Genomic DNA, 25,912 nt, shown 5'->3' on the forward strand with positions numbered 1-25,912 from the left:
ATTTGGAGGATCGCAGACCGAGGATCCTAATGCACATCTGGAGGGATTTCTATCTATCTGTGACACAATCAAATTCAATGGAGTGAGCACGGATGCCATAAGATTGAGACTATTCCCTTTCTCTTTGCATGGTGAAGCAGCAGAATGGCTTAGAGATCTACCAGCTGGCTCTATTACTACATGGAATGGTTTGGTGGAAATGTTCATGAATCAATATTTTCCACCCACCAAGCTAGCACAACTGCGTATGGATATTTCATCTTTTCGCCATAAGGATGGGGAGACATTACATACAGCTTGGGGAAGATTTAGAAAGATGTTGAGGAGGTGTCCTCAACATGGTTTCTCTTCATCTGAACAAGTTCAGATTTTCTATAACGGAGTAGATCCTGCTGTGCGTTCCATGCTAGATGCGGCAGCCAATGGTAGCTTATACAGGAAGACTCCACGAGTTGCACTTGAAATAATTTCAAATATGGCTGAAAATAGTGCGGGTTGGACAGATATTAAACGAGAAAAGAGAGCTGGAGTTCTTGAAATGGATGTGTTGAATGCACTTACTGCTAAGATCGATGGGTTGGCCCATCAATTCTCTCAGCTGAAATCAAATCAAGCAAATCAGGTCCAAGGAATATTCATCGAGGAACAACCCATCTTTGATGAAGAAGCAGTGAATTTTGTGGGGAATCAATGGAGATAGCAATCCAATCCATACAGTTCCACATACAATCCAGGATGGAAATCACCCTAATTTGTCTTGGAAGAATACGGAGAATTCCCTTAATCCAACACATATTTCTCCATTGCCCATTCCTCAACAAGTGAGACAACAATGATTATTGGTACCTGCAGCACCTCCAGGATTCAAGCAAGAAGATCAAAGACCAATTTATGAGGATTTTATGATGAAACATGTTGTGGGAATGGAGACGAAACTGCAGAATCATGACGCTATCTTGCGAAGGTTGGATGCTCAAATGGGTCAAATAGCCAATCAATTAGAAAATCGACCCCTTGGAACACTACCAAGTGATACTGAGAAAAATCCGAAAGGAGTGAATGCAGTGAGTACAGTGGTCAAGGCCGAGGAAGAGGAGCCAAAGAGGCAGAATTCTACAGATATGGAGGCGAAGAATGAAACCAAAAATGGAAGATGCTAAGGAACAGAACACTCAGACTACACGGAAGACGGGTAAGAAAGGTAAGGAATTTGATTCTAATGATAATATTGATATTAATACACTTCCTTTTCCTCAATGAGCAAGGCAACTACAATTGGATCAACAATTTTCGAAATTTCTTGAAGTTTTTAAGAAATTGCACATAAATATTCCTTTTGTAGAGGCTTTGGCTCAAATGCCTTCTTATGCTAAATTCTTGAAAGATATTTTGACTAAAAAGAGGAAACTTGTTGATTTTGAAACTGTTAAGCTTTCCGAGGAATGTTCAGCTATTTTGCAAAATAAATTACCTCCAAAGCTTAAGGATCCAGGTAGTTTCTCCATTCCTTGCACTATAGGTAATTCTAATTTTAGCAAAGCATTGTGTGATCTTGGTGCTAGCATAAATCTTATGCCTTATTCCTGCTTTGAGAAATTGGGGATTGGAGAAGTTAAACCAACCACATTTCCCTTCAACTTGCTGATAGGTCTATTAAATATCCTAGAGGGGTTATAGAGGATGTTTTGGTTAAGGTTGATAAATTTATATTTCCAGTTGACTTTGTTGTGCTAGACATGGAGGAGGATCGTGAGATCCCCCTAATTTTAGGTCGTCCTTTTTTAGCTACTGGAAGAGCTCTCATAGATGTGCAAAAAGGTGAGTTAGTTTTGAGGTTGAATGATGAGAAGGTAACTTTTAATGTCTTTCGTAGTATGAAATATCCTGGATCTTCTGATTGTTATAGAATAGATGCTATTGATGATATTGTTGGGTGTAGTGTGCAGGATACTTTGATTGAAGACCTACTGGAAAAGCTTTTGGTGAACCCAAAGTCCAGGGAATCAGACAGAGAAGAGGTGGATGAATGTATGAACTATTTGGAGGGATCAAAGCCTTTTGCCAAGATCGGTGAATTCGAAGATTGGGGAGCTTGGACATATTCCAAAATCACTTAAACCTTCCATAGAAGAAGCCCCATTCCTCGAACTCAAACCACTTCCTCCTTATTTAAAATATTTATTTTTGAAGGAAGAAGATAAACTGCCAGTAATTGTTTCTTCTTCCTTGACAGGTGATGAGGAAGATAAGCTCTTGAGAGTGCTGAAAGATCACATATATGCCATTGGATGGAGCATAGCTGACATCAAGGGAATAAATCCATCCATGTGCATGCACAAAATTTTAATGGAGAAGGAGCACTCTCCCACCACTCAACCTCAAAGGAGATTGAATCCAGCTATGCAAGAGGTCTTCAAAAAGGAGGTAATCAAACTCCTTGATGCAGGTATGATCTTTCCTATATCCGATAGCAAGTGGGTAAGTCCTGTGCATGTTGTTCCTAAGAAAGGGGGAATCACTGTTGTTGAAAATGAAAATAACGAATTAATCCCCATTAGAACTGTGACTGGGTGGCGTGTTTGTATTGATTATCGCAAATTGAATGATGCCACAAGAAAAGATCACTTCCCCTTACCTTTTGTTGATCAAATGTTAGAGCATTTGGCTGGTCATGCTTTCTATTGTTTTTTAGATGGTTATTCTGGATATATGCAAATCCCCATAGACCCCGAAGATCAAGATAAGACCACTTTTACTTGTTCCTATGGTACATTTGCTTATAAAAGAATGCCATTTGGTTTGTGTAATGCTCCCGCTACTTTTCAACGTTGTATGATGTCGATTTTTCATGATATGGTTGAAAAGTATATTGAGGTCTTCATGGATGACTTTTCTGTTTTTGGTTCTTCCTTCGACTCTTGTTTGATTAATTTGTCAAAAGTGCTAAAGAGATGTGAAGAAACGAATCTTGTACTTAACTGGGAGAAATGTCATTTCATGGTAAAGGAAGAAATTGTCCTTGGTCACAAAATTTCTGAAAAAGGTATTGAAGTGGATAGAGCCAAGGTAGAGATCATAGAAAAGCTTCCTCCTCCCACTAATGTCAAAGGAATACGTAGCTTTATTGGGCATGCAGGTTTTTATAGGTGATTTATCAAGGATTTCTCGAATATTACTAAGCCTTTAACTAATTTGCTAATGAAAGATGTTCCTTTTGTTTTTTCTGAGGATTGTTTACAAGCTTTTCAGGTATTAAAGCAAAAGTTGACCACCACGCCGATCATTGTCGCACCAGATTGGAATCTACCTTTTGAACTCATGTGTGACGCAAGTGATATTGCTTTAGGGGCTGTTTTGGGGCAAAAGAGAGACAAATGCTTGCATGTAATCTACTATGCAAGCATGACACTTTCAGGAGCTCAATTAAACTATGCTACTACAGAAAAAGAGTTGCTGGCTGTTGTGTTTGCTTTGGACAAGTTTCGGCCATACCTTCTAGGGAGTAAAGTGATAGTCCACACGGATCATTCAGCTTTAAAATATCTCTTAAACAAGAAGGATGCCAAGCCAAGATTGATAAGATGGATCCTTCTACTGCAAGAATTTGACATAGAGATCATGGATCGAAAGGAGACTGAAAACCAAGTTGCTGATCATCTATCGAGATTGGAGAAGCCCGAGGAAGGTAAGTATGTAATTAGAGATGAATTCCCTGACGAGAAACTTTATGTCATCTCTAATTTACCATGGTATGCTGATTTTGTCAATTATTTATCATGCAAATTTATTCCTTCTCATCTAACATATCAGCAGAAAAAGAAGTTCTTTTCAGATTTAAAATATTATCTTTGGAAAGATCCTCTTTTGTTTAGAATTTGTGCAGATGGCATTATTCGTAGGTGTATTCCAGCGGAAGAGGTAAGTTCTATACTTGCTCATTGTCATAGTGGTCCAACTGGAGGACATTTTGGGGCAAGTAAAACGGCCACAAAAATCCTTCAAGCTGGATTCTACTGGCCCACACTGTTCAAGGATGCACACACTTATGTTTTGAATTGCAATGAATGCCAATGTGTTGGTAATATTTCAAGGAGACACGAAATGCCATTGAATAATATTTTAGTCTGTGAATTGTTTGATGTATAGGGAATTGATTTCATGGGGCCATTTCCAGATTCCTTAGGAAATAAATATATTTTGGTGGCTGTGGATTACGTATCCAAGTGGGTGGAAGCAAGTGCTTGTAGAACCAATGACTCTAAGGTTGTGATCCAATTTTTAAAGAAAAATATTTTTGCAAGATTTGGCACACCTAGAGCCATTATTAACGATGGGGGAACACATTTTTGTAATCGCAATTTTGAATCTTTTTTGGCTAAATATGGGGTCACGCACAAGGTGGCAACACCTTATCATCCTCAAACTAGTGGTCAAGTAGAAGTGTCAAATAGGAAGATTAAGAAAATTCTTGAGAAGACCGTTGGATCTTCGAGGAAAGAATGGGCTAGTAAATTGGATGATGCATTATGGGCATTAAGAACAGCATTTAAAACCCCTATAGGAACTTTCCCTTTTCGTTTGGTCTATGGAAAAGCTTGTCACCTCCCTGTTGAACTAGAGCATAGGGCATTATGGGCTACCAAATTTTTGAACTTTGATGTGCAAGCTACAGGTTATCATCGTCTTCTACAACTCAATGAGCTGGGGGAATTTCGTCTTGATGCATATGAGAATGCAAAAATCTACAAGGAAAAGACAAAGAAGTGGCATGATGCAAGGATTGTGCACAGGGAATTTGAGTCTGGACAAAAAGTTCTTCTTTGTAACTCTCGTTTGAAACTCATGCCAGGTAAACTTCGCTCCAAATGGTCCGGGCCTTTTACTGTCACTGAAGTTTTTCCCTTTGGTGTTGTAGAAATCCGTGGAGATTCTGGAAATCCCTTTAAGGTGAATGGACATTGACTGAAAATTTTTCATGAAGGAATTGTGGAGCAAGAGGAGCCGAGTACTCCTTTGCACGATCCAACCTAATCTATAAAGGGAGTTGTCTAGCTATAGACAATAAATTTAACGCTTGCTGGGAGGCAACCCAGTGATTTATTTTATTTCCTTTCATTTTATTTTTTTATTTTTTTTTACTTTTTCATTCTATTAGGTTAATTCTCTGTGATTTTGGTGTGGGTAGGGAATATTGGAATAAAGGAATATGATTTAGATTCTGGAAAAGCTAAACTGTTGAAATAAAAGATTTCCAGCATTGAGGAATTCCACCATCCCCATGTTGTACTCCATGGATATTAAAGCACACTGCCAGGGAAGTGTTCTCTTACTATTCTACATCCAAATTCTATATCCTTTTTGAATGGCATGACACTGAGGGCAGTGTAAATCTAAAGTGTGTGTGTGTGTGTGGGGGGGGGGGGGGTTTTGATTTGTGTTTGTTTCACGTCACCACACTTAGCATGTGCTTCAATGTATAATCCTCGAGCATGAATTTTTTTTTTTTGGTTATTCTTTGAGAAACTGCACTTGTGATTACATGATACACTAATTGACTTTCTAGATTTTTGAACACTCAAGAAATTACATCACACGTAGAATTGATTGAGATGATCTTTAGTTGTACCCGAAGGATTTGAGCACAAACTAGTTTTGTATCATGTTTTGAGACATCATCTATGCACTTTGAGTCATACTTATATGAATTAATTGTGAATTAGCAAGAGATGAGCTCATGAAAAAAAAAAAAGAGAAATAAAAGAAACAATCTAGAACTTGTCTGATTATCTTTCGAGGCGAAAATACGGAGGAAAATGACTTAGGGATGATTTAGGCGATCTTTGGACCGTTTGAGCCTTTCGAGCCTACCCGATGCATCATTTATATCCCTAGTACCCCATTTTGAGCCTATAAAAAATCGAATGGAGTGTGTCAAAGACATAGAGTTAGCCCCCATTCGTATTCCTTCAATCCCACATCAACTACCCAATTTTAGCTCATACACTATTCCTCTACCTTAGTTTTGAGAGAAATAAACTCTTTAGCGCTTTAAAATTTTCAATAACTCTCATGTGCTGATTGATAAAAAAATTGGAGGAGTTTGAAAAAATTCATGAAGAATGAGAAAGGAGTTGAAAAAGATATATATAATTATTAAAAAAAAAAGGAGGATTGAACGTTGTATGATGTGGTGATTGAAAAAACCTAAAACTGGAGGAAGAGAAAAAAAATAATATGGGAGAATATGAATGAAAGTTCAAGGAAGATGAAAAAGTTAGGTGGATGAATGATGAAATTCCATATGAGAAGGAAGATAAGAGATGAAAGAGTGCGCTATATGATTAAATTGTTTATTTTCTCTCATTTTCAATATCCCTACCTTTATTGTAGCCGTGAGCCGTGGCCTAACGTTATAAGCTTAAAAAGACCTATTGACCGGGTCATATTCTTCCAACATGTAGTGGAGAAAGATATGAAAGATAAGCTTATGGAGAGTTTCTTTATATGAAAGAAAAAAAAATCAGAAGCTATGAGCATTCCTTGAACTAAAACACCTTTGAGGAATATGAGTTTTGACTTCCACACTACACACGTCTCATTATCTTGATCTTTTCTAGTGAATGCTTGAGTTTTAAAGTTGCAACGAAAGTGAATTTTACGATTTTCGAAGTGTGATCTTTTGATTGAGTGTGACGAAATTCGGTATGTTGAAAAGTGTTGATTGTGTCATTTTGTGTGTTGAATCATTGAATATTCCTTCATAATATTTTTATTCTTTTGATTTGCTCGAGGACGAACAAAGTCTAAGTATGGGGGGATTGATAAGGTCAAATCTTGAAAAGATTTTAGGGATTTGATTTAATAATATTTGCCCTTATCTAATATTTTTTTATCCCTAATTATGTGCTTAATTGATTAATAATTGTAGATTTGAATAAAAGAGGAAAATGATTAAATTTGGAATAAAAGATGAATTTACAAGACTTTAAAGAAAAAAATATCAAAAGAAAGGAAATAAAATATTTTTATTCCTTGATGATATTGAAATCTTGGAAAAATCTATGTAAATCTGTATAAATATCTTATCTACACTTTCTTTTACAGAGATGAGCTTAAAAAGGAAAGGAAGGAGGAGGCCCATTAAGAAGAATAAAAGGGCAGAAGCGTACAGAAGAAAAAGAGAGAGCAGCCGATAACAGAAGCTCAAGAGCAGCAGACGGAATAGCAGAACAGCACGGAAGAAGGAAAAGAAGAGAGGAAGACAGAAGACTTTTGTTGGAGGAATTCCTCACACATGCTACAAATCACAGAGAATCTTTTTCCTTCCTTCTTAATCATGTTTTCAGCATTAAATTTAAAAACTGCTTTTGAATTTTATTTTAAGTTTATGGAGTAGATTTTTATAGACTAAGGTCACGATTGGGCCGAGACAGATTATTTTTGATGTTTTGAGTTTAATTCAATTAGATTATTTATTTTATTCATTGATTGATGTCGTTTATCACGTGTTCTTTTAATCTGGCCAATTAAATAGAATATTTGTTGGTTAATCTAAAACCGGAAGGCGATAGATTAATATTTGCTTCACACATCAATCAACACATGGTTCAACTGACTAGAAATAGTATTAGATTTCAGTGTGCGACTTTAGGTTGAAAAACTGGAATTTCACAGCGATCTAATGCGGTTGAATCTAATTAAATTCAGTTAGGAATAATTGGACTGTTAGATTTAATTAGGTTTATTAATTTGAGGAATCGTTTAATAAATAATTTTGGGAATTCCGTCGTGAATTAAATAATTAATTTATTGAATATGAATTTACACGTAGATTATAAATTGTCTCGGTACCGTTGTGTGCCTTAGTCGTTTTTTAATAATTTGAATTTTCGTCTAGTTTAATAATTTGGATTTTTTTTGCTTTAGTTAATTTATTTAAATTGTTTAATTTAGTTTTGATTAATCTATCTCTCCCATCATTTGAACTTTATTTTTCCTAAATTAGGAAAAATAATTCATATTCTGGTAATTAAACATCAATCTCTGTGGGTACGATACCTGGACTCATCTCCAAATACTATTACTTGACCTAGTCCGCTTGCTAGATTTATTCCCAACCGAAATCGTCGGTCAGACGTACAGATGGTAGGCAGGAGAGGTAGCAGAAGAACTAACTCGGCATCATCGCGTCCTCAGATGGGACCCGAACAACCTCATCTTGAGACGAGACAAGAACAACCTCGTCATGAGGCAAGAGCTGAACAACCCCGTCACGAGACAAGGGCCGAGCAACCCCGTCCAAATTAGAATGTAGGGAACTTGACCCTTGAGCAGTGGAGCAAATTTATTACCCGGACAGTAGACAAGGCTATGAAGAAGAACCAAAAGTCTATGTTTGCTGAAGAAAAGGCCACTCGCCAGGAGCGAGAGGAAAATGCTGAGGGCCACCAGAGTAGGGTTGAAGAGAAACAGCCCCTCCAAAGTGGGGAGAATATTGAGATGGGAGAGATGGGGAAGGAAGTACAAATGTTGAGGCTGCAGTTGGGAAGCAGAGCATCGGCACCCAAGAGAAGAAGTTCTTTTTCACTTGCCATTTTAGAAGGAGGGTTTCCTCCAAATTTCCGATAGTCAAATGTGGTGGAATATGACGGACATACTGACCCATAAGAACACTTGGGGAGGTTTGAGAATACGGCTCTGTTGCATCAGTATTCAGGTCGAGTCAGGTGCAGGATATTTTTGGGCACGCTGATGAGGTCACACCAGCAATGGTTTAACACACTACAACCCAACTCCATACAGTCTTTCGAGGAATTTTCTACGGCTTTCTTGCACTGATTCGCTAGCAGGAAAAGGCATTAGAAAAATTATCTAAGCATGTTCGTGATGAAACAACAAGAAGCTGAAACTTTACGAGAATTTATCCAGTGTTTCAATGGTTCAGCGCTGGAGATACCAGCAGCTACCCCCGACATCATGATAAGTGCCTTCACACAAGGACTGAGGGGAGGAGAATTTTTCAAATCGCTGGTCAATAAATCTCCGTCGAGCTATGATGATTTGTTAGCTCGGGCGGAAAAATATGTAAATCTAGAGGATGCCCAGCGGCACAAGATATCTGGAGCAGCGGCATGGGGGAGGAAGAGTTGAGGGAGCGAAGAGAGGAGGAAGGAAGAGGGGTGCAGGTGAAAGGAAGGAGGACAAAACTAGAGGTAGATGACGATTATCATCACATGTTTTTTTGAATAGGAGTCGGGATAAAGTGATGGAGGTGAGGGAATCAGGGGAGAGGGAGGAGAATTTGCAGAGGATGGAGAGCAGTGCTAGGTTTCAGCCGCTGGGTAGGCAAGAAGGATCCTCATCCGGGAGTCAACCGAGGTCTCGCCAATCCCCTATGCGAGGTCGAGGCCCTCCGTGGATAAATCAGAGGGTCAGAGAGCAGAGAAGGGAAGGTCGAGGTCAAGATGTTCCTCGGGAGCCCGTCGAACCGAGGAGAGGAATGAATGAGGATAACAACCCTACGAGATAAATGATTCATATGATCTCAGGGGGTGCTACTGATGGAAATTTCGGGCGACCTCGGAAAGCACATGGGAGAAGGTTGGAGAACTTTGAGATATATAGGGGTGCAGACTTACCCCAAGATCCCGTCATCAGCTTTGGGCCGAAAGACCTCCTAAGCGTTGCGGTGCCACATAACAATGCCTCGTTGGTGACAGCCACCATTGCCAATTACGATGTGGCATGGATCTTTATTGATAATTAAAGCACCGTGAATATCTTGTTGAAGCGAACTCTAGATCAGATGAAGCTGGAAGGATTTGAGTTCGAGCCGATATCTACTCCACTGTATGGGTTTGCAGGACATGCCATTCCGCCGTTTGGTCATATTGTCCTTCCTCTATCTTTGGGACATGACCCTCGACGGGTAACAGAGATGATAACATTTACCATGGTGGACAGCCCCTCAGCATATAATGGAATTTTGGGACGACCAACCCTAAAGGATTTCAGAGCTGTAGCTTCCACATATCATCAGAAGCTGAAGTTTCCAGTGGGTAAAAGGGTTGGAGTCTTTTGCGGGGAACATAAAGTCGCGTGTCGGTGTTACTAAGGAATAGTGAAGGAAGAGGGAAAGAGGGCGCGTGTGGAGGTCAATATGATTAGAAGGGGAAGAAACAGGTTGCCCTTGTTGAGGAAGGAGGTTCAGGAGGTGAGGGATGAAGAGCCGGAGATCATAGCGTTGGGGTCCGAAAAGAAGATGCTCAGAATAGCCCCTGACTTTGACCCAAGGGTCATGGAAGAACTCATTACTTGTTTACAGGCTAATCTCAGCATGTTCGCTTGGTCAGCCCAAGAGTTCACAGGAACGACCTCGGATGTGGCAGAGCATAGGTTGAACATCTTGCCGAATGCTTGTCCAGTAAAACAGAAGAAAAGACATTTCGGGCCTGAGAAAGATAAATTCATAAGAAAAAAAGTGGGATAGTTTCTCGAGGCCGGGCACATTCGAGAAGTGAAATTTCCTACTTAATGTCGTCCTAGTTCCAAAGAGTTCAGGAAGTAGAAGATTTGTGTGGACTTCAGAGATCTCAATAAGGCATGCCCTAAAGATTTTTATCCTCTGCCCCAAATAGATCAGCTGGTGGACTCCACAGCTGGACATCAATATATGTGCATGTTAGATTCTTATCAGTGGTACCACCAATCCCCTTGGCTGTGGAGGACCAAGATAAAGTGAGTTTCATTACCTCTGAAGGAACTTTCTATAACGTGGTCATGCCCTTCGGACTCAAAAATGCTGGAGCCACATATCAACGATTGATGGATATAGTATTTTCTGAGAATGTAGGAAGAAATGTCGAAGTATACGTGGACGAAATCATGGTGAATTCAAAGGACTCAACCCAACTCATACCTGATTTAGTGGAGACCTTTTCCACTCTCAGGTCCTATGAGCTAAAATTGAACCCTCAGAAGTGTATCTTTGGGGTGAGGGGTGGGAAGTTTTTGGGTTATATGATAGCAGATAGGGGGATTGAGGCTAATCCCGAGAAGGTTCGAGCTATCCAAGATATGGTTTCTCGTCGAGGAACAAATGATGTGCAAAAGTTAACAGGGATAATTGTTGCTTTATCTCGAGGTTCGCTCACAGAAGCTTACCGTTCTTCCGGACTTTGCGTAAGGCGAAAAAATTTGAATGGGGTACGGATTGCGAGAAGTATTTTGGAGAATTGAAGAAGTACCTTACTGAGCTCCATGTCCTGGCCAAACCAGTAGTATGTGAGCATTTGTGGGTATATTTATCTGCCAACGAGGGATCTGTGAGTTCGATCCTTATCAAGCTAGAGGGGATCAACTCAAAAGATGGTCTATTATGTTTCACATGCACTCAAAGGGACAGAGATAAGATACTCAATGTTGGAAAAATTGACTTTGGCTTTAGTAATGACGGCGAGACGCTTGAGAGCCTGCTTCCTATCTTATCTAAATGTGGTGCTCACCAACAGTCAATTGGGTAAGATCTTAACTCATTCAAATATGTCTGGCCGTTTTGTTAAGTGGACTAATGAGCTGGGAGAGTATGATATCCAGTATGAGCCAAGAACAACTATCAAAGCGCAAGCCTTAGCCGAGTACTTGTTTTTTTCTGACTCACAGCTGGTAGCGCAACAGATGAAGGGAATATATGATGTGAAAGATGAAAAACTTATCGAGTATACCCAAGAGATGGACAGAGTTAGAGGGAAATCAGCGAGGTCACGTTTGAACAGATTCCCAGGAAAAAAAATGAAAAGGTGGACACTCTAGCCAAAATAGCAGGGCCGCTCCTTCGATGATTGAGTTATAAAGAGGTTTATTATGTGCTCTGAGAAGTTCACGAGGGATGTTGTGGCAATAATTTGGGGGCTTATGCGTTGGCAAGGAAGGTGTTGCTCAATGGTTATTGTTGGCCCTAAGTGTTGCATGATACACAACAGTTAGTGATGTTCTGTGATAGCTGTCAACGTCATGCTCGGATGCATCATCCGCCGGCCGCGCTGATGAAGACTATCACAACCGCTCGTCCTTTTGACCAGTGAGGAATTGATATCGTGGGGCCTTTCCCTATAGCTCTCGCTCAGAAGAAGTTTCTATTGGTAGCAGTTGAATATTTTTCGAAATGGGTGGAAGCAGAGCCTTTGGCTAGAATCACTGAGAATGACGTCCTAAAGTTCTTGTGGAAGAATATAGTGTGCAGATATGGGGTACCTAGGAGACTGATATCTGATAATGAAAGACAATTGCAAGGAGCTAAGATCCAAGCCTGGTGTAAAGAGATGAAGAACCAGCAAGTCTTTACCTCTGTAGTTTACCCGCAGAGTAATGGGCAGGTGGAGGTGGCTAATCGGACGCTGATGCAGGGTTTAAAGTTTCGACTTGGCAATGCTAAGGCAAATTGGGTGGATGAACTACCGAGTGTCTTATGGGCTTACCGAACCACTCCGAGAGAAGGAACCAAAGAAACTCATTTCAGTTTATTCTATGGTAATCAGGCGGTACTCCCGGCTGAGATTGCATTGGAATCGGTGAGGGTGATGTTTTATAATAAAGATAATGATATGAGACAGGCCACTGACCTAGATCTATTGGAAGAGAAGAGAGAGACCGCAAGCATTCGCATGAATCTTATAAGAATCGCATTGCACAGTCTTTTAAGCGGAGGGTCATTCAGAGAAACTTCCAGGTAGATGACTTGGTCCCGAGGAAGGTGCAACAAGAGCAGAGAGAAAAGTTAGACCCAAAGTGGGAGGGTCCCTTCAAAGTGACCGAAAAGCTTAATTCTAGAGCCTACTACTTGGAGAATGCGCAAGACAAGGCTTTGAAAAGGCCGTGAAATACTTATCACCTTAGGAAACATCATTCTTGATTTTATCGTTGATGTATTTCGTATTTGAATGTTCCCATGTAAATAATTGAAATTCAATAAAATCAAGTTCTTCTTTTAGTTCATGAATTTTGTTGTATTATGAAAGTGAGAAAATTAAATTTTTCTGCTAGAGCATCGCCTAGCAGAGGAGCAGAGTTGAGGAGGAGAAAAATTTAATTTTTCTCCTAAGGCATCGCCTAGCAGAGGAGCAGAGTGGAGGAGAAAAATTAAATTTTTCCTACTAAGGCATCGCCTAATAGAGGAGCATAGTGGGGGATAAAATTAAATTTTCATGCTTAGGCATCACCTAGCAGTGGAGCAGAGTTGGGGAGGAGAAAAATTAAATTTTTCCTATTAAAGCATCGCATAGCAGAGGAGCAGAGTGAAGGAGAAAAATTAATTTTTTCTGCTAAGGCATCGCCTAGCAGAGGAGCAGCGTGGAGGAGAAAAATTAAATTTTCCTGCTAAGGCATCTCCTAAAAGAGGAGCAGAGTGGAGGAGAAAAATTAAATTTTTCCTACTAAGACATCGCCTAGTAGAGCCGCAGAGTGGGGGAGAAAAGTTAAATTTTCCTACTAAGACATCGCCTAACAGAGGAGCAGAGTTGGGGAGGAGGAAAACTAAATTTTTTCTACTAAGACATCGCCTAGTACAGAAGCAGAGTGGAGTAGAGAAATTTTTATTTTCCTGCTAAGGCTTCGCCTAGCAGAGGAGTTAGGAACGAAGGGTTGAGTTCTTATAGCCTTCTTGCTAAGAGTCATGGTGTGAAGAGGTGGAGTTTTTATTATCTGGACTTCAGCTAATAACGGAGAAGTGGTGAAGAGATCGAGAGTCATATATTATCTACTTAGGATGTTTCTAGCAGAAGAGAATGAGAGATGGAACAAAAGTTATATCTTATTTACTAATTAAGTGTTGCGAACGAAAGGATGTGACCAAAAGGAAAGAGCTTCGATTAGCTCGCACCCTGCAGATTTTATTCACTCTTGTTGTTTAAAAACATCAGAGATAAACTCGGAAAAAGCAGTAAATTCAAACGCAAAATACGCAATGTGGCATAAAGCGAGTTTCATACATACCAAAAGTGCGCAAAAGGAGATAACCGAATATAAGCGTCATAAAATACATAGTCGCATAATAGTACGGAAAGTAAACCAATGCAGTGCGTGAAAAATACGGCCCGAAGGCTTACATCATCTGCGTAAATGATAAAATATCTTAAGTAATTGAGCACGGTCTAAGGATCAGGAGAGAGACTCGCTATGAAATCCTCGATGTCGATGAAGGTAGTGGAAGCACCTGGCGGAGGGTAGCCGTGAGCCTTGAAGAGGTTGACTGCATCGAAACCCACCTCCAAGTAATGATAAGCTTTAGGACCACAAATCTCGTTGAATTTTTCAGACTTGAGGAATTCTTCCTTTAATGACGAGGCTTCTGTAGCATGTTTCGCCTTGGCGTCTTTAAAGTCCCTGCGGATTTGTGCCACTTCAGGTCGGGAATTCTTTAACTCTTTCTTCAGCTTCTGGATCTCTTTCGCTTGGTCTTCTGTCAGTTGCTGAGGCTCATGTTTCTCCTTCAGAAGCTTGTCACATCGAGCTTGGGACTCCAAAAGCTCCCTTGCATGTGTCGCTTCGCCTCGTCTATGGTCGCCTTGAGTTGGTCGCGAAGAACCTTACTTTTACGTAAATAGTGGCAGGCGCTGGATCTGATAACATCAGCGCGCTCAACCAACTCCACAAGATACATGATGATCTGAATAAAGAAGACAAAAGTGAGAGAACAAGAAAAATATCAATCGTATATTGAATATAAAGTTAAAGTTTGAAAGGAGAAAAATACCTCGGTAAGACTGCTGCATGTCCGGCGGGCTGAATCAGACCATCCCAGTGAACTCAAGAAAGCTGTGTCTGCATGGGAGGAGAGATGAAATAATAGCTTCTGGGCTATATGAGTAGGACCTCGGCCCATGATAACTGATTCTGATGTATACAATGGATGTATCGCCGGCCCAGAAGGATGCTCATCATCTGATCCAGACACCTCTGGGGAAGAGGCTTATGTGACTGAGATCTCAGAGATTTTACGCTTTCCTTTTTTGTTGGACTGATGGGCTGGGATCAGTTGACCTCTTCTCTTTGCCAGAATGAGGATGGGACTCAGCCTGAGGAGGTGGGGAGGAGGCACGTTACTGGGTGGAGGAGTATGGGCCTGCTTTCTTTTTCTTCGCAGTGGTGGGTGAGCCAGCAGGTTTCTTCGCAGTTGTAGAACAACTTCCCTTCATCACTGTCTTGACTTCTGGGACGACTGACTTATTGGGTGCTAGGATGAATCCCCAGCCTTTTTCTTCGCAGCCTCACAGAGCAATGCGGCATTCATGACTCTAGTACCTGCGAACAAAAACAATGAACCAAATGAGAATGTTATCAAAGAACATAATAAGTGAAAACGAAAGAAGAAGTACGAAAATATGAGAATATCTACCAGCATTCTCCTTCAGCTTAATTTTTGCTGGACTTAACCCGATATGGCACAGGAGGTCTTCAGATAAGAGTTGAGGAATACTAAAGCATCTATCTCCTAGTATGCTCATTATGAGCAGATAGGTCTTATCTATCTTGTAACCCTGAGAAAGATTAGGCTTTGTGAAAGAAGGGTATCAATCTGTGGAACAAGTCAACTCTTTGGGGGGTTGAATAAAGAAGAAGTATTTTTTCCAGTCCTTCACATGACTAGGGTTCCCGTCAAAAAGCTTATGTCTAGACCGATAGGTCACGTAGAAAGGTCCTGCTTTCAACTTGGCTAAGACCAGGAAGTAGGAAAAAGTAGTGTAATTTAAGGGAAGGTCTAAGGCTCGAAATAATACAATGAAACAACATATCAAGCGAAAAGCATTGGGAGTGAGTAAACCTAGATGCATCTCATAATAATTGCTCAACTCCTGGAGGAAGTCACATAGGAGAAGCCGAAAACCTGCATCGAAATGGTGCTGAAAGAAAGTATAGCAACCCTTGGGAGCTAGATAGGGTCGGTCCTTGGGGGTAGGAATGATGATTTGGTGAGATGAAGGAATATGCCACAAACCCCTAAGTTTTGACTCGCTAGTAGGGGGATGTGGGATAATATGTGGCTGTACAAGAGGTTATCCGCATTAGAGATATTTATCTATTGGGTCACATTACGAATTTCCTTACCAGAACGGCTATGGGTGATGACTTCCTCCTCATGGGAGTCAAGGGTAAATTCAGGATCTTCTAAGGAAGTCCTACTCTCGCTAGTCTCGCTAGATCCCTCGGAATCATTCGAAGAACTAAACTCGGAATTGGAAGAAGATATAAATGTTAAGGATAATCAAACAAATAGAGGATCAAACTAACCCGGAGGAAGTGTGAGGAAATACGTGAGGGATAAGAGCAAGAGAACGAACAGTTGGTGGGCCGAACAATCGAGCTCGAGGGGTAAGCGTTGGCGTACTGTATGCGAGTTCTCGATGGGCGATCATGGTGGCTCGGCTGTGATAGGTGTAGGGCGAGCACTCAGATACGAGGGCTTGGACAGGGCGGAGCAGGGCGAGACCAGCGAAGGTGCTCGAGAAGGGGCGAAGGTGAGGCGTGGACTGGCACAGCAGGACGAAGTGGCGAGAGCTTGCGAGTGCTAGGGTTAGACGGCTAGATGTAGGCAAGGGCGAGGGCTTGCGGAGGTGAGGCGACGGAGGAAGGGTCAGGCGAGTCGATAAAGGGAGGGGAGGTGATGGCGCGGGCGATGAAGAGGGTGAAGTGGGCTAGGGCAAGACGGTAGGATGTAGGCGAGGGCAAGGGCGAGGGTGAGACGATAGGATGTAGGCGAGGGCAAGGGCGAGGGCGAGGGCTTGCGATGCGAGGCGATGGAGGAAGGGCCAGGTGAGTCGATGAAGGGAGGGGAGGTGATGGCGCAGGCGATGAAGAGGGTGAAGTGGCGAGGGCTTGCCAGAGAGGGCGAGGGCGAAGGGTGAGGGCGAGCTTTTGGGGTGAGAGGGCGAGGTGACGTTAAGAGAGGCTGGCGAGGGGACTTGCGGACGGAGGGCGAGGCAGGGAGATGGTGAGAGGAAAGGAGGGCAAGACGATGAGATGGGAAAGGGGCGAAGGCGAGAGAGGGCATGCACAAGGTTTGGGCAAGGAGGCGAGGCTTGCTAGCGTAAGGTGAAGGGGCGAAGGGCTATGCATGGCGAGCGTACATGTGTGGGTGTTGAAAAAATATTCTGAGGAAGAAGTGAGAATGGACTGAGGAGGGATATTTATTTATAGGGAAGGCCCAAAACAAATCTGACCCGTCAATATGGAAGATGATTTAATTTGTTTCCAAACTTGTGGAGACTAATAAGCAGCAAAGAAAAAATGCACAACTCACGCCTTGTAAACCGAGGACAACACAATTAATCGAACTTCGAACCTACGATTCAGTTTGACTTGGGAGGGGGAGACTGGTTATACCCCAAGAATGGACCCATCAAGATCAGGCTCAAACTTCCGACCCCTCCCTAACACAGGTGGAGGGCCCATGATAGGCCCATGTATTCTTCTATAAATACCAGGTTTGAGCGTATGATTCATTCATTCACTATATATTATTTTTCAGCAGCACCCTTAGCTGCTCCCCCCGTTATATCCTCAGTCTCTGACTTTAGCACCGGAAGGGGTACGCCGAGACACCCTCCCGGCCCCCTTATAACTGTCTTCTTCGTGATTTCAGGCTCAGGGCAAATTCCAAGTGTAACGCCCCAGATTCGACGACTGTCCTCACTGTACCAAGATGAGTCTTTCCAGCGTGCTTATGTCCTCACTCGCACGCACCCTGGAAAATTTCCCAGGAGGTCACCCATCCCAAAATTGCCCCAAGTCAAGCACGCTTAACTTTGGAGTTGTGTTGCAGTACCCGAAAAACCAATATGTGTAGATATGTGCATAATTTCTATTATTTAATTTTAAATGGTTATTATTTTAAGAATTTGTTGATTTAATTGCATTTAAATCATTTACGTTATTTTTAAGGATTTTAAATCGCGTATTTCAAATTTAGCTTTTCAGATATATACGCGAGACCGGACCGGAGATAGGAAATCGGAGATGAATTTTATGATCCAAAAATATTCCTAAATTTATTCCGAGCTAAGAAATAATTTATTTTAATGAAATCAAGTGGATTTAAGTCTACTTTAATTAATTAATCACCAATTTAATTGCAGGGTTCTTAATTCATCAAGATTATGCTTAATTAACCTTTTAATCAAGCTTATCTAGCCTAAGATTCTACTTAGCAAAACTTAAACAAATCCTACACTAATTGGCAGCCTACTCTCGTTCATATTCTACTCCACACAATCCCAACTTGACACCATTTAACTCCCCCAACAACAAGAAAACAAATGACAACCATTCAACATGCATGTCCCCCCAACTTGACATCAATTACTCACCCATGCACCACCTTATTTGACCACAAGCCTTCACCATCTTCTTCATTCTCCCTAGCACGAAATATTAGAGATTTAGAAGCTCTCATTCTCACCCAAGACAGCAACAATAGCAAGGTGTCTTCATTTCCGTTGCCATGTCTTCCGATCCGACGTATTGTGTTGTTTATTGTAAAAACAACTTAAGGCATGTCCATATTATTTCTTTGCTCTTCAATCAAGTTATATATCTATTTTTAAACAATTACATGTGCTTGATCTATGACAAAACCGAAATCATGTCAAGAACTTTCGAAAAACATTGTGCAGATTTTTCGACTCTTCACTTGTGCACCTCACGGTTTTGATGATTTTGGGGTTTCAGGGTTGGCTCGATTTCCAGGGGCTCAAGGCTGCTTATAGACATGATATAGGGTGTGCTAGGAAGGTGTTAGTCCATTGGTTAAAGGCTCCCCCCCCCCCCCGCCAAGCAACTGAATGGACAACAACTCTCCAAAGTGCAGATTTGAGTCTCGATTTTCTTGGTTTGTTCTCTAAGGTATGTGTTTGAACCATGGCTGTCCTAGGGGCTGTATCCATGGTTAGAACACTTCCTTAGCATGTCTAGGACGTGACCAAGATGACCTTTCATGGCTTGTTTCATGGTCTCATCGGTTTTTAAAATAAACAAGACAAGTGCCCCTTCGGTTTACATTTCTGTTTTGTGTGAGTAGTTTCGGTTTTGAGGTTGGGGGTTGATCTTGGTTGGCTTATAGCCCTTAGCCATGGTTCACACAATATCTCATGATGTTTAGATCATGCCATGGTCGATCATATGGCCACTGGAATGATAAATGACATCAAGAACAAGCAACACTCCCCACGGTACAACATATGTGTTCTCGGGTGAAGCTTTGGATTGTTTTGGGTGGTTGCTTGGATTGTGGTTGGCTTAGGGCCCTTAGCCATGGTTCAAGCCACACCTTAGGATGTTGGTAAGAGGTTATGGTCTGTTGTTCAAGCCTCAATGGCCAATAGCCTCGAAAACAAAGCCAAGGAATCACAGCAGCCGCTTCTGCATTTTTGGTTGACAGCAACTTTGGCTTCGGATCAAGAGGCTTGTTTCGAGTTCTTGGTTGGCTTTTAGCCTATGGCCTTGGACTGGACAGTACCTTATTGAGTTATGAAGGTCATGTTTTTTGGCCGTTCGTGATTTGGTTAAGTTTAGAGGTCGTACGAGAATTTACGGTGCAATGTGCCAAAGTAACTCTCGAAAGAGCGTTTCATGATTTTGGCCTCCATGCAAAATTTTCGTGTATTACATCCCTTGGTATATATTTTCCAGTATTTTAGGTGTATTTTAATCATGACTGAACGATGGTTCGATGTTGGTTTGGGTTGGTACGGAGTCATGGTTAGATACTAAGTTTGTTGGGCATAATTGTCTCGTTTTTAGTTCGATTATGAGATGTTGGTCAAGTTGAGATTATTTGCATGTGTCTCATGTTAGAATTAGGTCGCAGAGAGCCTGGGAACGATCCAACTTAATTGGTAAATTAAAACAGGATAATAATTATATTACGTGCATAAAAATATAAATTGTTTATTTTTGAGATATATGCGATATGTCTTGTTGCCACCTTACGCTTATGGGATTGCTTCACCCGGTGACTTACGACCATTTTACGATTATGTATGGGTACGAATATCCAGTCCAAGGGCTGTGATGATCACTACCGCTCAGTATACTGTGGTTTAGTCTGATCAGACGTGCATGTTATGTTATGGGCCACTTGCGTAGAAACATTATTTCTAAAAAAAATTACGATATGATATGTTATGACAGAGCTCTATCGAGCAAAGCTTTTACGTATGATTTTCAGATATGCACGTATTTATAGTTACTCACGATACGGTTTTTACGCTTACGCTTTATGATACGATATTTTTACGTTGCATGCGATTTTATGATATATTTACTTGTTATTCACGATATATGCATGCTGGGTCTTTAGACTCACTAGACTTGATTGATGTAGGTACTGACGATGCAGAGGCTGAGGGCGGGGACCAGTGAGTTAGCTCGGATCAGCGGTAGTACGAACCCGGGGACCTCACGTTTAATTATTCAGTTTTATGTTCAAACTCTTGTTATAACTTTTATATATTTTATGTTATTGTTTAAAACATTATTCAGTTTCCGCTGCTATGTTTATGTTAAACCGTTGAGTTATTTTACGAAAGTTTTTATACGTTGCAAGTTTATTTATTTTAAGAGAAAATTTTTAATAATTTCGTAAAATTATGAATACGAAATATGGGCTCTCACACCAAGCCTGCGTCTGGACTAGTGAGATTTGTTGAAATCAGACCCTAAATTTCAGTGAGTATAAAATACAATCGTTGACGAGCCTAATGAGTCAGACAAATTAAACTACCGACACGGGTCGTGCAGGTTTATGTTGAAGTGTAAACGAGTTGAGTAGTATAGATCCTTTAAAATTTTAATGGATCGTATCTTGGAGTCCTAGCAAACTCGAGTCGTGCCATTCTTAGAATGCGGTGTAGTTCTGTCACTTCTGTGCATCCCCCATTGCCATTTCAATCCTATGAATGTATCAACATTAAGATGGATCAAACTGATATAAACGATTGGTTTAAAAGATGTTTTTTCAATAAAAAAAATTACTTTAAATTACTAAAATGTGAAAAATAAAAAAATATATTACCCACACAGACACACACGCACACACGCTCACATATATATATATATATATATATATTTATGATGATTGAACTCGCAACCACTATTCTTCCGTGTACACTAGGTAAAACACCAGGGTAATACAATAGCTTGCAAACCATGTTAGTTAGATAAACAGTACTAGAAAAATCTTGTGTGACAGCTTCGTCCAAAAAATATTGTTATTTGAAATCAAACTCAATATCATTGATCAAACGCTTGTAACTCGAATAATCCCAGTAGTCTATTACATGTTTTATTTGTGAGTTTCCGTGCATATCTTTTTATGTGTACGTTCATTGAGCAGATTTGTGTTCATTCAAAATAGGGCAATTTAATATACAACCCCCATCTCTTTTTAATGAAGTTAAAGGATCCCACTTTCCGTCAATAAACCTCATAACTTTGGGGTTTAGTTTGTTGTCTTAATGTCTCATTTAGTAAAACAATGATATGAGGTCATTTCAGCTTAATTAATTGTTAGATTTTAATCCTTGTATTTCAAACCGACAGTCCCTTTACCCTGTATTGGCATTATTGTCCCGTTATTCCCCCACATTTCCCCTTTTTTGGAAAAAAAAATCACTGCCACAAACTCGTAAAACTCCCTACCAAACCAATACCACTCGCCGGAGCCACTAGAGCCCCACATCACTTGAAAAAAAATATCATTTTTCGTACTCTTATCTCTAACACTTTTTACATTATACTCATATCTAGTAATCATTCAAGAAGAAATAGGAAGTAAGCAACAAGTCATTAATGCTATCTTTTAACTTTGGATTTTGGTTGTCTTAAATGTCATTTCAGTTCAAATGATGCCCTTCAATGCTATCTTTATAATAAATATTTGTGTTTTAGTAATCATTTTACGTTGATTTGTGATTTCGTTTTGATATTTCATATATGTAAACTGAAAGTCATTTTATATCAATGGAATCCCAGTCCAAACTGATGTAGGGCTTTGTTTTCATGTATAATTTCGACATTTATTTTGTGATGTCGACTGTATTCAAATGCATTTTTTGTCTAGTCGATTCGATTGCACGACAAGATTGGATGAATTGTCGACCATAGGCATATGACATAGTTCTATCAGATCTTCTACGTACTATAATCTATAATTCTACATAATGTCTAGATGTGTTTAATTTTATTTTATTATACGATCGAGCGTATTCAATGATCAACGACTTTATTGAAGTCATATTTTGTCTTGTATGTTTTTGTTCATGAATCATTTTTTTATGATTAATAATGTAATACGTTTTGTTTTTTAAAATTTTCTTATGTATATTTCATGATATTGTAGGTGATTGAAAGGAAAATCATATTTCTTGATTTATTTTTGGTTTTATAATATGTTTTTATTATATATAGAGTTTTGCATTCCTGGACTAACAAGATTTGTTTTTAATTTGTTTATCTCGATATATTTTATCCTTGATTAAAAAAAGTTTTATTCCTAATGAAATTCTTGTTCTCATATATTGCAGGACTCTTTTATGGAGTAAACCCTAAGTCAAATAAAGGATATAAAACCAAAGAGCAAGGTGCGGCCGCTGTGTGTTTTTTTGACGCAGAAAAGAAAATGACGCAGGGCTGAAGATTTTTTGTCAAAAGAATTTTCGTGTTTGATATATTGCTTTGCTATGTTGCCAATCTGTATTGAAGACACTCGAAGAACAACACTAATTTGAAGTGTTGGTTAAAGAGTTCTTTGTGATTACTGTTTTAAGCAACATAATATTTGCATATGAGATTTGATTTGGATTAATTTAGATTCAATTTATTTCCTTGGGTTGTTAAGGAATACCGTTTTTATATGTGTCACTGGTATTTGGTTTTGTAAATTATTTACAGTTTTTCTAGTGATTATTTTGCTCTGATGAATTGTAGAAATACTTGTACATAATTTAATCTTTCGTATTCTGGTTATTAAAGTTTGTGTGTGTGCTAAATAATAAATTCCATTGTATTTTGTGAATAGGTGTTGACAACACCGACATGCAACACTAAAATCTGATTTACAGTTGTTCTAGTGATTATTATACTAAGTGTTGATTATGGTAATTTTCTTGTTTAAACAGGTAAAAGTGCAATGGAGAAGTCTTCTACCTTTGCTTTTCGACCACTGATTCTAGATGGATCCAACTATACACTTTGGAAAGTCAAGATTAGGGTACATTAATCTATTGAAGAAAGGGCTTGGCAATGAGTTTTGGATGGTTGGTCTCCTCCTAGAACTGTAAATGCTGACGGAGATAGTCGCATCAAACCAGAGAGTGCGTGCACAATCGATGAACTCCAAACCTCGAATTTCAACTCAAAGGCGCTTAATGTTATTTTCACTTCTGTTGATAACAAGATGTTCAGCCTAATCACCAATTGCATCTCCACCAAATATGCATGGGATATTCTTCAGAAACCAAACTAAGGATGTTGAGCTCCAAATTTGAAAGCTTAAGAATGGAAGAGAACGAGACTTTTGTTGAATATGATCGAAGAGTGCGTGATATTGCGAATGAAGCCTTTATTCACGGGGATCCTTTGTCGAATGAAAGATTGGTTAGCAAGGTCTTGAGATCTCTTCCAGAATGCTTAAATATTAAAACGTGCTATTGACGAGTCTAAGGATACTTCTATGCTTAACCTGTAGGATTTGATATGCTCTCTCAGAACATTCGAGATGAATTTAGACTTACAGAAAAGAGATAAAGGGAAGGCTATTGCACTACAAGTTTCTGACGACTCATTCGATGACTTAATTTAGGAGGTCAATGAGTCTGATCTATATGAAGATTCGATCTCGTTGATCACAAAAAAGTTGGTGATTATCTAAAAAGGATGAGAGACAAAAATAAAATCATTCAACCACCGAGACCTTCGTCTGTAGTTTCTGAAAAGAATAAGAGACATGCCTTTTCTCTTGGGCATCTTAAACCAAGGAATGAATTGATGGCTCAACCGGATCTTAAGAGACTAGATTCGGTACAATACATAGACTTTCTGGATTCGGCCATTACACAAATGAATGTACCAACAGGCTTCGTAGGAACAAGGGCATGACACTCTCCTTGAGTGATGATGACTCAGAAGAAGAATTGGAATCCAGTAAAGGAGAAGATCACTCCTCTTTGTCTGTCGTTTTGAAGGAAAAACATTGGCTGCAAGTCAACTTGCTAGGTGTTGGTCAGGTGTTGCAAAACTGGGTCGCAACATCACTTCAAAATCTTTGTGTCTCAATGCTGAAATTTACGGTAACTCGAGTAATCAAGAAATCCATGATGCTGATCAAGATGAACTCACCTTAGAAAGTGTACAGATTATGTATGAAGAGCCATACAAAGATTGGATAAAAAAGAATAAGATAAATTTGATCCTCTCAAAAGAGAATGCATCTAAAATAGTGTGAGTCTCGACTTGAGGTTATGCTAATTAAAAATGATCTTGAGCTTTGCAAAGTCAAGGATGATCTTGAGAAGGCCTCAAAAACACTGTCTTGGATACGTAAATAGTATATATGAACATGGAGAAACTTCAAACTCTGGATCACAATCAATTTTTTTGTAAAGGAAAGGAAAGTCACTCTGATTCCTTTGAAGATTAATCCTTTGGTGAAGATATTTCAACCAAGAAACCAGATTCAATGCAAAAGTCGAAACAAAGAAATCGTTGTTCAATTTGCCACTACTATCATAAACCAGGTCACGTCAAACCTTTTTGCTTTAAATTGAGAGATGACTGCATGAACTAGCATGCAAACCGAGTGCTGCCCAACACCAAGTGCAACATAGTAGTCAAGAAACCTTCCGTGAAAAAAGTTTGGGTACCCGAATCTGTAACTCGATGCAATGTCATTTATACGTCATTAAAATCTACATTACAGTTATATGGTATTTCGATAGTGGCTGCTAAGGCCACATGACTGGGTCCAAGGAACACCTCACTCACAATGTTGAAGCAAGAGTTGACGTATAACCTATGAAGGTGGTGCAAATGGGAGAATTGTCATGTTGAGGGATTTAACTCAAACTTAAAAAGCATTAGTCAACTGTGTGATGGTGACTTGTGTGTTAAGTTCAATAAAATAATTGTGAAGTCTTTGATAAAGCTAATGTTTGTATTATGTCAGGATTTATATATGTAGACAACTACTACCAACCGTTTTAGAACATGCTTACCGAAATTTCAAATTAAGCGAATTCGACTTATGGCATAAAAAATTATGTCATGCAAACTTCAAGACATTAAGAACCTTTGTAAATATGATGTAATACGAGATATGCCCAACTTAAGCTCAGGAACTGCATACTTTTGTGGATCATGCCAAAAATGTAAGCAAACCCATGTTCTGCACCAAATGTTGCAAAACTTTGGGATAACACGGTGTCTTGAACTCTTGCACATGGATCTCATGGGTCCAGTGGAAGTCGAGAGCCTGGGTTGTAATATTCAAAATGCATAACGTAATCCATCTGCATGCAAATCTAGGAAAAATAAAAAAAAACCTAAATAAATTATTTTAATTGCATTGATTAAATGTAGTAGGCATGTTTACAAGTTTAAAATTTGATTTTCTATTAGAATGCACAAAACTATGTTTTCAAGGGTTATTCGATACGCGACCGAGGAACGGAGTCCGAGGACTATAAATGGAAAATATTTTTATTAAATGATTATTTTTAATTATTTAATATATGAAATATTTAATATGTGAATCTCGAAAATGGTGTTTTTGAGATGTTTTTACATGCCAAGTCGTATTTTAACCTAGTAATCAATTTTTGAAGAAAAAATGGACTTTTTGGAGGCTCGATTAGTATTTTCGAAA

General features: G+C 39.6%; 1 protein-coding gene across 1 annotated transcript; it reads left to right on the forward strand.

Annotated features, from left to right (window-relative positions):
- Positions 1-9,805: 9,805 nt before the first annotated feature.
- LOC142520261 (uncharacterized) lies at positions 9,806-10,489 on the forward strand. Its single transcript, XM_075623265.1, has 2 exons — positions 9,806-10,058; positions 10,116-10,489. The coding sequence occupies exons 1-2, from the start codon at positions 9,806-9,808 to the stop codon at positions 10,487-10,489; spliced, it is 627 nt and encodes a 208-aa protein (XP_075479380.1).
- Positions 10,490-25,912: the final 15,423 nt, after the last annotated feature.

This window comes from Primulina tabacum, chromosome 12 (assembly GCF_025594145.1).
Source record: "Primulina tabacum isolate GXHZ01 chromosome 12, ASM2559414v2, whole genome shotgun sequence".
Taxonomy (NCBI): Eukaryota; Viridiplantae; Streptophyta; class Magnoliopsida; order Lamiales; family Gesneriaceae; genus Primulina; species Primulina tabacum.

Coding starts and splice junctions, on each gene's coding strand:
- LOC142520261 (XM_075623265.1), top strand. CDS start 9,806: ATGAAGCTGGAAGGATTTGAGTTCGAGCCGATATCTACTCCACTGTAT. Junction 10,059..10,115: donor GAAGCTGAAGTTTCCAGTGG/GTAAAAGGGTTG, acceptor GGTGTTACTAAG/GAATAGTGAAGGAAGAGGGA.